Source organism: Astatotilapia calliptera, chromosome 8 (assembly GCF_900246225.1).
Source record: "Astatotilapia calliptera chromosome 8, fAstCal1.2, whole genome shotgun sequence".
Lineage (NCBI taxonomy): Eukaryota > Metazoa > Chordata > Actinopteri > Cichliformes > Cichlidae > Astatotilapia > Astatotilapia calliptera.
Window position 1 is genome coordinate 12,718,211 of NC_039309.1, and position 14,960 is coordinate 12,733,170.

The 14,960-nt window shown below is 41.7% G+C and overlaps 1 protein-coding gene across 2 annotated transcripts; it reads left to right on the forward strand.

Annotated features, from left to right (window-relative positions):
• The first annotated feature begins 1,933 nt into the window (after positions 1-1,933).
• med1 (mediator complex subunit 1) lies at positions 1,934-13,509 on the forward strand. Of its 2 annotated transcripts, none has more exons than XM_026178634.1 (16): positions 1,934-2,149; positions 3,828-3,934; positions 4,530-4,608; positions 4,690-4,744; positions 5,035-5,167; positions 5,490-5,518; positions 5,686-5,757; positions 6,067-6,141; positions 6,510-6,673; positions 6,761-6,872; positions 7,034-7,158; positions 7,266-7,393; positions 7,623-7,824; positions 7,921-8,016; positions 8,801-8,906; positions 8,990-13,509. In XM_026178634.1, the coding sequence occupies exons 1-16, from the start codon at positions 2,029-2,031 to the stop codon at positions 12,822-12,824; spliced, it is 5,439 nt and encodes a 1,812-aa protein (XP_026034419.1). In that variant the 5' UTR covers positions 1,934-2,028; the 3' UTR covers positions 12,825-13,509. The 2 variants fall into 2 exon arrangements, with proteins under 2 accessions (XP_026034419.1, XP_026034420.1); XM_026178635.1 differs by having other exon boundaries at positions 3,831-3,934.
• Positions 13,510-14,960: the final 1,451 nt, after the last annotated feature.

Consider the following 14,960-nt stretch of genomic DNA (forward strand, 5'->3'; position numbering starts at 1 on the left):
GCTGAATCGGATTAATGGGTATGTCTAACATTTGCCTTTAAGCATGTGCCAAGGTAAGTATCTTCTGTTGATTTAGGCTGTCTCATTAGCTTCTGCTTCTTTATTCAGTTCCACCCTGACTCAGTGATGTTGAGACCAGTGTTTTGTGGAGGTCATACCATCTGTTGCAGGACTCCTTGTTTGTCTTGCTGAAGAAAGTTCTTCGTGACTTTGGTTGTATATTCTGTGTAGTTGTCAAGCTGCGAAATGATTTTGGGGCTCTGTTAGGCTACACCCTAATGGTGCCATATGATGAACGAGCACCTAAACATTTAAAGTGTGTAGAAATGTTGCATAGCAGTGCACTTGGAGCGTATGTATGTGTTCACATGTGTGTGTGTGTATGTTTTATCTATTCATAAAATAATAAAATGTGATAATAAATGGATCGGAGGACTCAAAATGTGCAAAGAAGCAATGTAAATTTGGCCTAAATGTAAAATTTGTAATGTGTATTATTGTGTCAAAAATGTACTGCCAATAATGCCTCATGAGATAATACCTTTTCTGATTAATGTGACAGTTCTTAGATTTTTTTTTTTTTTTTACTGCTGTTGTTGTTGTTTTACTTTGGGGTTTTCTTTAGCCACTGTGGCATTCATTTTGTAGTTGAGACAATGTGAACATTTTTCCATCATGTTAACAACATGCAGAGAAGCGTTTCTCAGCACAGGGGTTGAACTTTCTCTTTTTTTCTCATGCCTGGCTCTGCCCACTCTGCTGCCATTCGGACGTGGCACTGATACACCCACCAGGAGGATTAGGGAAGGTTTAACACCGGTGCCAGCCTCACTCCCTGTGCCACGCCATCCCTCGGCACAGAGGGAGGTCCCGCTTGGCATGGCAAGGTGAACTAGCCTCTGATTGATGGGCATGGTTTCAGCCTGCTACTGTGCTCCCTAAGGCCCGTGCCTCCTTTTCCTTTTTCCTACTGCTGTCTTGGCAGCAGTGCCCAACTCCTCTTCCATGCCAGGCAGCCAGCTAAAGCTCCTGGTGGGCACATCAATTACACAGCGGCACCTCCCCTCTTTTCTCATGTCTATCTGTGGGTCTGTCTACTGTCTCAGACGATGCCAATCTGGTCCCACTCCATTTCCACTGCTGTCTATAGCTATCTCCTGTGTTTGTGTGCATACTGCTTTATAGCCTACCCATGTTCACAAATACATCTTTGCATATGCACAAATGCACATGAATCCTATTCACGCACACACCCCGTGCTTTCCTCTTAGGCAGGTCATAATGGTTGGTGGGAAAATCCTCCCTAGAGAGCACTCTGCCACAGGCTCAGCTGTACAATAGGCTCAGGTGTGTGCCTGTAGTATGTGCTTGTGTGTGCAAGGCATGGATGCTTTTGCTCTTTAATCTTTTTTTTTTTTTAATCTACTGCTTGATTAAACGGCCTATTTCTCTGACTGCTTTATAGTAGAGGGCAACAGTAGGAACAAACAAACAAACAAACAAACAAAAAACCATTAGTAATGTAGTGCATTATTTACATGATTATTTCAACCTTCCTTTGGATTTTGCCTGTTAGTTGCTGTTGGCAAATCATGAATCATTTACTCACAGCGACCGTACGCCATCTGCAGTATTAATTTTGACACTGTCTTACTATAAGCTGAAAAGGCTTTTATTTTTGAAGCGATAAAGGCAGCTGTTTCGTTTCTCCTGGAAACGTTGTGATAAATAACCCAAAGTAATTGTTACAACGTGCAAAATGGAAAGTCGGAACCTTAAAATGTTTATACTATTTTAAATGTGCTCGTGTATGTTATATATACACACAAACATGCAAACAAAATTGATACATAAAATTAAAAAAAATAAAAAAAAGTCTGGAGAATACACACAAATAGAGAAAGGACTCACCCAAGAGAAAAAAAAAATCGCTGTTCCTCTCTTGCTATGACGAGTTAGTAGTACGGAAGCCCGGAAGGGATGCTAGGAACCTGAAGCGGGGAAGTCGAAGTGGAGCAGGGGGGTACAATGGCGACGGGGCCTGGTGTTTCTATGCAGAGCTGCAGCCCTGCGAGGGAACTTTCTGTTTCAGTTCAGCAGGGAGGAAATCAGACTCATGGCGATCGGGTTAAAACCGAAGAAGTAACGGGTAAGAACGCGACTCGTGCTTTATTTTTCGTTGCTTTACTGATAATTTATTTTGGGACTTGGGCTATCAATGGCTAACTGCTAAATCAGCCCACTATGTTGGCGAGTACTGCTGCTTTTTCCGTATGTTTTATAGATTTGAAATCCATCTGTGGGTACCATATACACACAATAACTCCAGATTGATAAGTGCGGCTTATCTGTACAAGGATTGGTGTTATTTTTTGGTGCGCTTAAAGTCACGTTAGTTGCCTATCTGTAATCAGCTAACGGCTAACGTTAGCAACTTGCTAACGTCAACTTTCTGCAAACACTGATGATAGGTAGGTCGTGCAAAACAAGGCTCTGAAAATATAAACACCACAGAAGTTTTGCTTACCTATTCAGTGTGTAGAGCAAAAAATGCCAGTCTGTCCATCAGTTTGGCAAACTGTGTAATAAGCTGCAACATTGTAATAGCTCATTATCGACATGTTTTGACAACACTAGACATCCTAGACTAACAGTCTGGTAAAAGGATCCCAAAACTTTTATTAAAAGTTGTTGTTTTTTTTGTTCTTTTTGTTATTTTTCCAAAGAGCTGACAAATCCTACCAACCAGCTAATGTATAAAAATCATGCCAGTCGCCTACCTACGTGAGACATCTGCCTGGAACACAAATAGTACAAGTGGGACATAGATGATGATAATGATGTTGTTGTCATGCTCTCAGGTCACTCTTGAAAATATAGAGGAAAGAAAGTATTTTTATACTTATATTTGTTACAGTACACATTTGGCTTCCAATTTGTTTGAAATACGTAAATGATGATAATGCCTACAACACTATTAGACCTTGGTCCACCAGGATTGGCTGAGATCTATCTATCTATCTATCTATCTATCTATCTATCTATCTATCTATCTATCTATCTATCTATCTATCATTGATCAATGGTCTTTGATTAGTGGTCATGTCATTAAACAAATGTACTTTTTGTAAGGTTGAGGAAACCTGCAGTCAGCTGAGACTGAAGAAGTCACGTGGATGAGTGACAAACTGCTTCTCCCGCTGAAAATGCTACATTCAGAACAGAATCCACTTTTTGGGATTCCTGCTGATCTACATTCAAAAACACGCACAAAACTTTTTTTTCCTCATAAAGTTACACTAAAAAAAATGTGTTTGTGTGTGTTAAGTTGATATTTTATTTCTTTAAGTTTTGTTTTGTTGTTTTTATTGCCTTAAAACATTGAAGTTACCACATGTAGCTTTACAATGTTTACCACTTCTTAGACAAATGCCACATAGAAGTTTGAACGGGAAGTTTTTGTATAGCCTTTCACACAGGTGTGGATTAACCAAAATTATTTCTAAACAGTATAGTTTGTGGTTGTGTTTTTCTCAGAATAATAAGGATAATAGAAACGCCCATAAAGATATACAATATAGCTTAACAGCAACTCAAACTGCAGCTGTTAAACTGACAAAAAAATGTGTTTGTTTGATGAAATTAGTTTTTGCCTAGAGGAATAGTAAAAAACTTTGTCTTGTTCTAGTTTAAGTACTTTTATTACATAAATATGGTTATTCTGGGTGGCAAAAAAGATCATAAACCTCTTTTAAAATGCAGAACAGAATAAGTGTATGAAATTTGCTTAAAAGTTATCTAAATGCATGTATTTCTTTTTTATTTAGAAGCAGAGAAGCAGAGTCGCATGGCTGCTCTGCTGGAGAGGCTTCATGCCAAACACAATGCTTCCCGGCCATGGCAGGAGACCTGCAAGGTTGTTCGTCAGGCTATGGTGAGAGAGAGACCTTTCTACAAGTTATTTGTACAAATTTCAAAAGCATTATTTTACATCAGTAAAGGCAGGAAAGAGGCATCTGCAGCAAGGCCCTTATGATAAAATCTGTGGTGCCTTTGTGAATAGAAAGCGAAAAACATCCTCAACTCCATTTCTTGAAACAGTAATAGGCACCACCTAGTGGTGCAGTTTAGCTCTACAAAAAAACCAAGTGTTTTCATGACTTAGAAAGACTTTAAGGGGAAAGTCATACAATATATTCTACAGTGGTATAATATACCAGTTTTAGAAGGCCTTAACAACATTATAAACACACACAATACCCATCATGACCCATCTATTTACTTAACAATCCCACATCAGGTCACAATGTAACAAGTAATCACAACAGAGAACACATTTAATGTCATTAAACATATAATTGCATAAAAGGTATATTCTTCAGTAACTTAGCTTCTGGATAAGTAAAGCTGTAATGAATTTACATTCTTGAACCCAGTGGAGCAGGTGGAAAACAAATTTTAGATCTTGTTGATTAAGCACATTTTTTGTTTTATGAACTTTCTCTTTCTTTCCACATAATGTGTCCCAGGAGAAACGCGGTGTGATGAATGCAGCAGGTCACCAGCTCCTGCTCAACTGTCTGGAGACCCTGCAGAGAGCTTTGAAAGGTGAGGACGTCAGTTGATTGAAACATAAGGGAGAGCGAGTTGACCTTTTTGTTTAGAAAAACAAACTGCTTTCTTTTTCAGTCTCATCACTTCCCTCCATGACAGATCGTCTGGAATCCATTGCTCGACAAAACATGTGAGTCTCTTACAGTTACTGAGGCCGGTAAACCTAAGCACTGAAAGCAGTGGAAGCTTTCAGTGCTTAGGTTGAAAAACCTTTAGTTTAATATTTCAAATGAGAATGAGCTTCTTTATTGGTTAGGAGGGCTACATACAACACATTGCATGATGTTCTTTATTTTACAGTTTTGATGGCATTTATCCATTCCAATATACTAAAACTGTTTTAGCTAAAGCACAACAGGAAATGGAGTATAGAAACGTCATAGCATTATTTTGTCAATTTTTTTTGTCTTGTTTATGCAGGCTGGGCTCCCACCTGAGTCCCTCTGGAACGGAGTGCTACATCACAATGGACATGTTTTATGTGGAGGTGCAGCTAGACACCAGTGGCCAGCTAGTGGATGTTAAAGTGGCTCATCAAGGAGAAAGCCCCACGGTCAGTCTAATCACTATGTAGTTCCATAAATTAGTAATAGAAGGCCTTGGTAACACAGGTCTAGAGACCATTCAGTGCACCATTGCAACCTCCACCTGCTAGGAAAAAAACTAACCAATCACAAGGAGGTTTCCAATAAAGCGCAGTGCCAGGAATCTTTGGCAACCGTTTGGAATACACATATTTTCCCTTACAACCAGTGGTTGCCGTGGGTTGCCAACTGGTCTCTAGGCTTGTGTGACTGGGAGAGGCAAATTACATTAATCTAATTCCACTAGTGAAGATTCAGTAATCTTTTTTTGCATTTAATTTTTGGTCACAGAGTTGTCCTGAGCTTTTTCAGCATTTAAGGTGAGTAGAAAGCACATGTGTAATTGAAACTCTTGTGGATGATAAGAGACAAACCTGTAGTGCATGGTGTTTCATTTCTGTTAATGATTAAAAGTTAAAATTGCAGTTACCTGTTAGAGATTCCTGTTTAATAGCTGATTGAGCCACTTTTGTTTTCTTTTTAACAGGGAAAAGAACTTTGAAGAGTTTTCTAAACATCTCAAGGGACTTGTTGATTTATACAAGCTTCCTGGAGACAAGTAAGTAGGCTTGCAGGCTTTGACGTTTGGTTTAGGCTTATCTAAAAGCACGAGTAGATATTTCGTTCCACGTATAAAATTGAATTTACATGTGCTATCTTCCAGATTATGAAAATTATCTTTTCTTAAATTGTTGAGTTATGAATATGTAATGTATTTAGGCTTTTTAACTGCTGAGAGACAGGAGAGCTGAAAAGAAAGCAATCAAAGACCAGATTAGTGATATTATTTTTTTTATAAGATGCATATGCCATACATCTCTGAATATTGTTTTCATATGTCTAATAATATTTCCTTTCTGTGTATCAGTAAACTGAAAACCAAGATGTACATAGCACTCCAGTCTTTGGAGCTTGATCTTACAAAGATGATGCACATGTTTAGGTAAGTTCAATAAGTCTTTGATTTACTGTTTAAGTTGCCTTTGGGATCTTTGGACTTTTCATATTCATCACATTTCTGAGGACTTTGGTTGTATGCTATATGTATGTGCTTCTAGAAAATGCATGTTAAATAATAAATCCCTGAAGATTTAATCAGTTTGAACCTGTGGTACTGTTAAAAGACTAAGTACACTAATTTTATGAGGTGTTGGGACACCTATTGTTAAAGATCGCAAGGGTCACCTCTTATTATAAGAGACTGTATCTCTGTACATTTGCCTAAATTGTATAAATTAATAATTATGACCGAAGCACTTAATTTGATCATCTCTATTTTAATGCAGTCTTCTTTGTTTTTATGTTTTTTAGGTTAGCTACCAATGCTAATACAGTAGAAACTATTCTGCATGGGAGTGTGGGCTTGCTGACAGCCAGAAGTGGTGGTCACCTTGTTTCTCTCCAGTGCTATGTGTCCCCTTATGACATATTTGAAGAGGGAACAGGCACACAGCTCAACCTAATGGACAACAATGGCAAGTGCATGCAGGGCATTGATGACCTTATCAAGAATCATCTACCAGTCACGACCTATGTAACTTACTGGATGCTTGTTGTTACAGTGCCGCGCTCTCTGGGTGTCAGTGTCTCTGTTACAATTGAAGGAACCTCCTCTGTCTATAAGCTCCCAATTGCTCCACTGATCACAGGATCCCACCCTGTTGACAACAAGGGGTAAGAACATGTTCACCAGTGTTTACAAAGTCCTCCAGTGAGCAACTCTAATCTGTGTAAAACCTGCAATTATGCTATACTGGGAATTGTTTACAAATTCACCACTCTTGCAAATATTAGGCAGTTATCATGGGTAATTGATTTTTTTCTCTTTATTTTAGGACACCTTCCTTTTCCACTGTGACCAACTCCAACTGTGTGGACCTGCCAGCTTGTTTTTTCCTTAAGATGAACCAACCCACACCCTTTTCACTCTCTTTTATCCAGAGGATGGGCAATGCTACTTGTGAGTTTACCTAATGCATGTTGTATTCACTATTCATTAACACACATAGAAAATATTATTCTTTATTTGAACGGTTTAACCTTAATCTCTGTCAATTTTTCCCCCAGCCATCCCAGTGTTTGAGACCCCACCAATCTTGTCACCTCTCTACCAGTTAATTGTCCAGAGCCAGCTCCAACGTCTTGAGGAGGGCAGCTCCCAGCCTCCACCCCCACACAACATGCACTTTTATTCTGTGAGCAGACATTACTTGCCTCCACAAATATCAGCGATGTGTTGTAAATCTCTAGAATCTTTCAACTTGCACATTATTTGGTTTAGTTAAAGGTCTGTCCACCCTCGGTGGTTACCCCCAACCTCTTCTTTTGGCTTTAGAATTGTCTCCATTACTTGTATTTATATATCACAATTATCACAATTTCTGTCATTGGAAGTATCTGAAAACTTCTATTTTGCTGTCTAAGGTGTTACCTGATCAGCAGCACTGTTACTTCCTGAATGGCGATGCTCCAGTGCAAGATGGTCGATCTCTTCAAGGAGCACTGGTGTCCAAGATCCCCTTCCGCCACCCGGCACAAGTACCATTCTTGTTGGATATCATTCGGCATCAGGCAGCCTATAACACCTTGATTGGCAGCTGTGTGAAGCGGACTTCTATCAAAGAAGGTAGGTGGCTTCTGATTTCCTGTATTTATCTTATTAACATGTGCTCTGTTTTCTATCATATTAAATTACTTATAATAAGTGTCATTGTTATTTCAGACAGTGCAGGCCTGCTGCAGTTTGAGGTGTGTCCTCTTACTGACTCAAGTTTCAGCGTTTCTTTCCAGCATCCAGTGAATGAGTCCCTGGTCTGTGGTAAGCACATACTTTTTCTCTTTTTTTTTTTTTTTCTTTCTTTTTTTTGGGAGGTTTCGGGGAATAAAGGTGTTTCACTAAGATAGATGCATTTAAAAAAACATCACAGCAAACATGATGTTTTGTAACAAGTGGATTTGACACAAATGTCTTTATACTACTTTTTTTTTCTCCCCAGTAGTCACTTGCTACAAATACTTGAAATCCTGATAGAGAGCTTGAAGTTGAACTTTAATTTGTTTATATTTCATATATTCATTTTTAAGTCAGAAGTTCTGACTACTGAAATTGATGTGACACTGTTGGAGTGGTTGATATTAATTAATTATGTGGGAAATTGGTCTTTTCTGATTGTATAGTGGTTTTACAGAGAACTGTTTTTTTACATGGTAAATTATCTTTGGTTGAGTATATAAAGGTTTCCCCAACTCATTGCCCAGAAACACAAAACCAACAATTGCAAAGTTTTTATAAAATTGCCATTGCGTTAAAGTTCAGCTAAACTGGTATTTATTATTTTAACTGGAGGACTCAACACATGACTGCAGCATGTTGAACCTTTATCTCAAACCTATGTTTGCTGTCTGTCTTTTCACTGTTGGCTAATATAAAATGTTGACTGAAAAAAAAAATCCTCTAAGTCACTTCAAGGTTGATTAGCAGGCAGCCACTTTACACTTTTAGCTTTGGAGTAGATTGCAGTCTAAAGGGGTTCATGTGTTAATCTGCTGGAATATCTTTTGTTTTTTGTGTAACTCTATTCTATGTGATCTTTTTCCTTTAGTGGTGATGGAGGTGATTGACTCCAGACAGGTATCCTGCAAGCTATATAAAGGAGTGTCAGATGCTCTAATCTGCACTGATGAATTCATCACCAAAGTGGTCCAGAGGTGAGATACTCACCATAACACCATAACTGTGTGGTTATGCACAGTTTAGTACATGGTTGGTAATTGTTTCCTTCCTCTTGTAGATGCATGTCCATCCCTGTAACCATGAGAGCAATTCGAAGGAAAGCAGAAACCATTCAAGCAGACACTCCAGCCCTTTCCCTAATTGCACAAACCGTGGAGACTATGGTGAAAAACAACCTTCCACCCTCTGGCAGTCCCACCTATAATATGGTAACAGCTGATGGATCTAATCCCATGGGACTGCCTGGGCTTACAGGGGGCAACACACCTACTGGAGGAGGGCCCAATTTTACAGGTCCAATCACTTCTCTGTATGGGATGTCCCGAACTGACAGGCAAGCTCAAGGAGGAGAGTGCCTAACCCCAGGAGCTGTGGCTAGCCAGCAACAGATGCAGCAACAACAGCAGCAAGGTCAAGGCCATTCAGATGACTATAGCAAAGTCACACAAAATCCCATACTAACAAGTCTGTTACAGATAACTGGAAGTGTGGGTTCTAGTCCCAGCTCCCAGAATGCACCACAGCCCCACCAAACTCCACCTCCAACATCTTCCCCTGCCAGCAACACCAAGAATCACCCCATGCTGATGAACTTGTTGAAAGACAATCCCACTCAAGATTTTGCTTCCCTGTATGGGTCTAGTCCATTAGAGAGACAGAATTCTTCTGGTTCTCCACGGACAGAAGGCATGGGCGGAACCTGCCCTGGAGGTAGCACGAAGGGAAAAAAGAAGCGCCCACGGGGGAATGAAAAGGGTGGCATGCTGCCTGGAACAGCTGCTGGTGTTGGAGGCGGTAGCTTAGGCATGAAATCTCAACAGTCATCTTCCATGCCACAGCACCACCAGCACCATCAAGTCACTCACGAGGATGATTTCCACCGTGAGCTCCTCTCTATGGATGTGGACGCATCTCAGAATTCTATCTATGATGTTAACCTGACCAGTGATGGCTTAGACACGCCCCATAGCATTACTCCTGCACCAAGCCAGTGTGGAACACCACCATCTGGTCCCAGCATGCCTTATTCACAGTCTCATGTCCAGTCTCAGCAACAGCAGCCACCAGGTACCGTACCACCTCGTATGGTCCGTCTCTCCAGCTCTGATAGTATTGGACCTGATATCACAGAAATCTTGTCAGATTTACCTGAACAAACTGGCAAAGGCAGTGGTGGGAGCCATGGGCAGCATCTAATGGGCAGCGGTGGGGAGGATGGAGGCGCACTAGGTACCCCTATCCGTGACTCTTCGAGTTCAGGTCAGGGTAGTGCAGTGTTTGACTCAGCAGATATTTTCAATACCAACAGCAATGAGAATCCCTTCACAGACCCCGCTGACCTGATTGCTGAGGCGGCCGGAACTGTTACCACTCCCACCAGTGACTCTTCTTCTACCAACTTCTTCCCTGATGCCGCGGACTTCAACCCTGACCTTCTTACCTCAGGCCATGGTTTCTCCCAGAGCTACTTTGATGACAGTTCTCCAAGTGCTGATGGAGACATGGACCTTGTCAAGAGTTTTGGGGGAGGTAGCCAGCAGAATACCCCATCAGGAACGCCTCAAAATCCTACTCCACATGGACAGAGCACTCCAGAGCCTTCACTAAAGGAGCCTTTTGATATTGGGATGGTGTTTGGAGGCAACAGTGGTAGTGGTAAACCACTTCTGGGACAAGCTCCTGATTTAGGAGACACACATGGTGGAGGGTCCCAGAGCCCCCTTTTGAGCATGGGCCTTGGAGGAGCATCTGGTGAACCAAAAGTTAAACAACAACAGGTTCTCATGCGGCCAAAAGATGAGAATGGGGGCAGCGGTGGGAGCAGTTCTGGGATGGGAATCGGGAGCAGCTCAACAGAGGGAAAACAGGTGAAGCGTAGCAGGACGCCATCCAGTGAGGGAAAATCTAAAGATAAACCTCCCAAACGCAAAAAGCTCGATCCTGATGGAAAATCCCCTTCTCACAGCTCAGGGGGACGGCCTTATACACCACCTAGTGGTGGCTCAGGCTCTGGTAGCAGCATAAGTGGAGGCGGTTCCAAGTCTCCTGGTAGCTCAGGACGGTCACAAACCCCCCCTGGAGGTGCCACACCTCCAATTCCCAAAATCACTATTCAGATCCCCAAAGGGACCATAACTGGGGGCAAAACCTCTTCCCATAGTGGATACACCTCCAGCAGTTCAGCCACAAGCAGCACAGGAGGAACTGGAGGAACCAGCAGCAGCAAAAGCCATCATTCACACTCATCGTCCTCTGGAAAGATCAAATCCAAGGAAGGCTCCATGACACAAGGCAACAGCTCCAAACCAGGGAGTGGAGGAAGTGGGCCATCCCAGTCTAAAGGCTCCTCCCAAGGGATGGGTGTTGGCAAGCCAGGATCTTCACCAATCACCAAACATGGCCTGTCTGGGCCTGGAGGTACTGGCGGAGGAATAGGAAGTAGTAATAAAGTTAAGCCTCAGGGGGGCAAGCCTCCTGGTTCACTTATGAATCCCAACATAAAGCCCAACATTTCACCTTCCCATTCTCGTTCCAGTAGCTCTGGTGAAAAATTATCCTCCCCTATGAAGATGCAGCAGTCCCAGGTTCCAGGAACTCCACCTTCTTCCAAGGCCAAATCCCCCATGGGCTCAGGAGGTGGCAGCTCCGGAGGGTCCAAGTCTTCTTCTGGTGGAGGCATGAGCTCACAGAAACCAGCTGGGGGAAGCTCTTCATCTGGTTCTTCATCTTCTTCATCATCCTCCAGTTCCTCGTCATCTTCAGGTTCAGTTGGCTTCTCAGGAGGCTCTCAGTCTCAGTATGGCAGTGGTGGAGGGGGAAGTGGTGGAGGTGGTGGAGGTGGTGGAGGAGGCAGTGCAAGTGGGGGTGGAGGTGGCAGTGGTGGAGGGGCTGGCCAGAATAATGCAAATAACCCAAACGCCAAAGGAAAGTCTCCTAGCCGTAACAAGAAACCCTCTCTAACAGCAGTCATAGACAAGCTGAAGAGTGTTGGAGGAGGAGGAGTAGGGGAGGATGGTTGTGAGGTAGGGCCACCAGTAGGGGGAGCTGGTTCGTCATCTACTCCTGGCGGTGGGTCTGGAAATGTTCCCAGTGGGCCTTCAAACATGGCACCATCCAAGCATGTCTCATCCTCTCAAAGTGGTGACTATAAGCGGGAAAAGTCTGATAAAGAGGCAAAGGCAAAAGTGTCAGTGTCAGGGGGGAGCAGTGGGGATAAAAAGTTGATGGACCCAAAAACAGGTGGGGTAGGTTCGACTGCTTTGGCCAAGATTATAATTAGCAAACCAGACGGTGGCTCTCCAAGTATCAAGGCTAAAGTGACCCTACAGAAAGCAGGAGAAGGATCTGGTGACAATATGCGTCCTCAGATTTCTAGCCTGAAAGCTTCTCCACTCTTCAGTGGCTCGACTCCCAAACATGACCGCTCCTCCCCCAGTCACAGCCGCTCACCAGGATATACCCCACTTAACCAGGATAGTGAGAGCGAGTCAGGAAGCAGCTCAGTGGCTGAAAAGTCTCACCAGAACAGCCCCAGCTCGGACGATGACCAGACCATGCGCCCACTTCCTCCCCAGGACTACATGAGCTCTATTCCCCTTAGCTCAGGTGAGAAACATAAGAAACACAAGAAGGAGAAAAAGAAGCAGAAGGAGAGGGAACGGGAGAGGGACAGAGACCGAGAACGGGACAGGGACAAAGAGAAAAAGAAATCTATGTCAATGGGGCCGTCTTCTCATCCAATAAAATCGGACAGTTGGTCAAGGTCTCCCATCTCAGCTTCAGATTCATCTTTGTCCATGTTAAGTTCAGATCGGCCTTCCCGGCCGAGCCCAATGTATATGAGAAATGAAGATGATGACCTCATGGACTCAGCCCTCACCGGCAACCTTTAATTTGATGTAGAAAGTGCTTTGATTTCACTCATTTGTTGTCAAATTTTAACCCATTCCTTTTAAAACGTAAAGTAAACTTCTATTTATTTCAATCAAGCTGCAGATTAGAGCTGGATATAGGAATATTAAAGCTCTGTAGCTGATCATTGAACTGTTAAAGCTGTATTTTAGTTTTGTATTTTACTGTATGAATACCGATGTATGATGTCGGGGTGGTTAGGATGCCAGGTGTATGTGAATGTGAACACTACACATAAAAAGCCACCTCCGAATTGAGAAATTAACCATTTTTGTCTTTCCTGTGATGTCAGATGTTTTTATTTTTTTTAGTACGTTTCCCCATTTCTTTATCCATGTAATCCATGTACATTCTGCTTCTGTCATAAAAAACAATGGGTTGCTATTATACAGTATGACATCTATTGGAAGTTATTGTAAAGACAGAAAGGTACAGCATTTACTTGCCTTGTTTTTCACAAAACCTTCAAATTTGTAGATTTTTGATACATTTTAAATTGTTAACGAGTAAATTAGTGAAGGTAAAAAGACTGTAACTGATAATGATGATGATGATGATGCTGATGGTGGAGTAAAAGAGACATGCAGTTATTTTTTATAACTGGAATTGTTTTTGAAGGTTGGAATAAAAATTTCACATGTGAACCCTATGTGGCACTAGATGGCAGCAGTGTATCAGGCTCTATTTCTGGCTGCAGAATTACAGGGTGCGTTATAATGAGTCATTTTCCCAAAGGTAATGTGTGGAGGTTAAATGGATTTTCACATCTTTATTCACAGGTATTATAAAGGATGATTTGTAGATTCAGAGTGCAACTAAAGGGTTTTTCTTTGCTCACAATGGGCTCATTTTGAGCCTCCAAATTGACAGAACTAAGAGATGTTTATACTGTCATGTTTAATATCAGCAAAAAATACTTGTGTTGAGGCAATCTTATTAGGAAACTAACCGGCATTAAGACCTAACAGTACAGATATGCCAGAATGAGTTGGTGTAGTTTTTTGATTTGGTGCTATAAAGTAGTATGACTTTGTAGCTCCAGATACATTTAAATCAAAGCAACGTCTGTGTATCACTGTATGCACAGTGGACATTTAATCTAAAGAGATTAAATGGCCACTGTGCGTTCTTTTTTTCGTCATTGCATTTTCTGCTTTGTCTTTGTGAAATGATTAGATGTAAGACATACAGTCTTTAACAAGCAGCTGAGGTGTACTCAGTAAAGCAAATATCTAATCAACCAATAAGATGGTAGCTCAACTCCATGAACTTATACATGTAGATGGCCTGCTGAAGTTCAAACTGAGCATCAGAATGAGGAAGAATAGTGACTGAAGGGACTTTGAATGTGGCACAGTTGTTGGTCTCGAGGGTTTAAAGTGAATGGTCTGAAAAAGAGGGTGGCGTAATGGTGTGGGAAATATTTTCTTGGCACGCTTTGGGCCCCTTATTATCAACTGAGCATTACTTAAACACAGCCTAGCTGAGTATTGTTGCTGACCATGTCCGTCTCTTTATAATCACAATGTACCCATTTTCTGATGGAGCTACATATAAAGCAAGGTGATCACCCAAGACTAAAGTTGTGGTCAGACCAACATCACCATCCATAGTAGCAAACTTCCAGCACAGCTCAAAAATGTGTTTGCTAAATTAGACTTTAAAAAATGGGGCAGTCTGAAATGTTGGGTTGCTGAGTACTCTGTAATAAAATTTGAAATTGTCAGGACTTTAAATTTGTATCTACATTGCACTGAAGAATGGGATTGTTCATGCCAAAGTAATCAATTAATAGAGGAGAAATATAAATAAATATTATGTGTCACATGACCAGTTCTAAACCTTCCAGTAACATTGCAGTCAAAGGAGCTTGGAAAAACTGACTGAGAACCTTCACAGACATATTCCAGTAACATTGCACGGACCTTTAGTCAACATCAGGCTTGTGCCCGAGAGACGATAAAAGACTTTGCACAGAATGAGAGGATTATGGGAAGAAAAGGAAATATGTGGATATATTCCAAGCAGTCAGAAAGTGTGAGTGACAGGGTCAACAATAGAGAAATTAGCTGTGCTGGAGAAAAAAGGCAGATCAGCAGTTTCAAAAGGTTGGTAGG

Excerpts from the sequence above, each read along its gene's own strand:
- med1 (XM_026178634.1), top strand. The coding sequence starts at position 2,029 with ATGGCGACGGGGCCTGGTGTTTCTATGCAGAGCTGCAGCCCTGCGAGG. Across the intron at positions 3,935-4,529 it reads AGGTTGTTCGTCAGGCTATG|GAGAAACGCGGTGTGATGAA; the intron begins GTGAGAGAGAGA and ends AATGTGTCCCAG. Across the intron at positions 6,873-7,033 it reads CACCCTGTTGACAACAAGGG|GACACCTTCCTTTTCCACTG; the intron begins GTAAGAACATGT and ends TCTTTATTTTAG.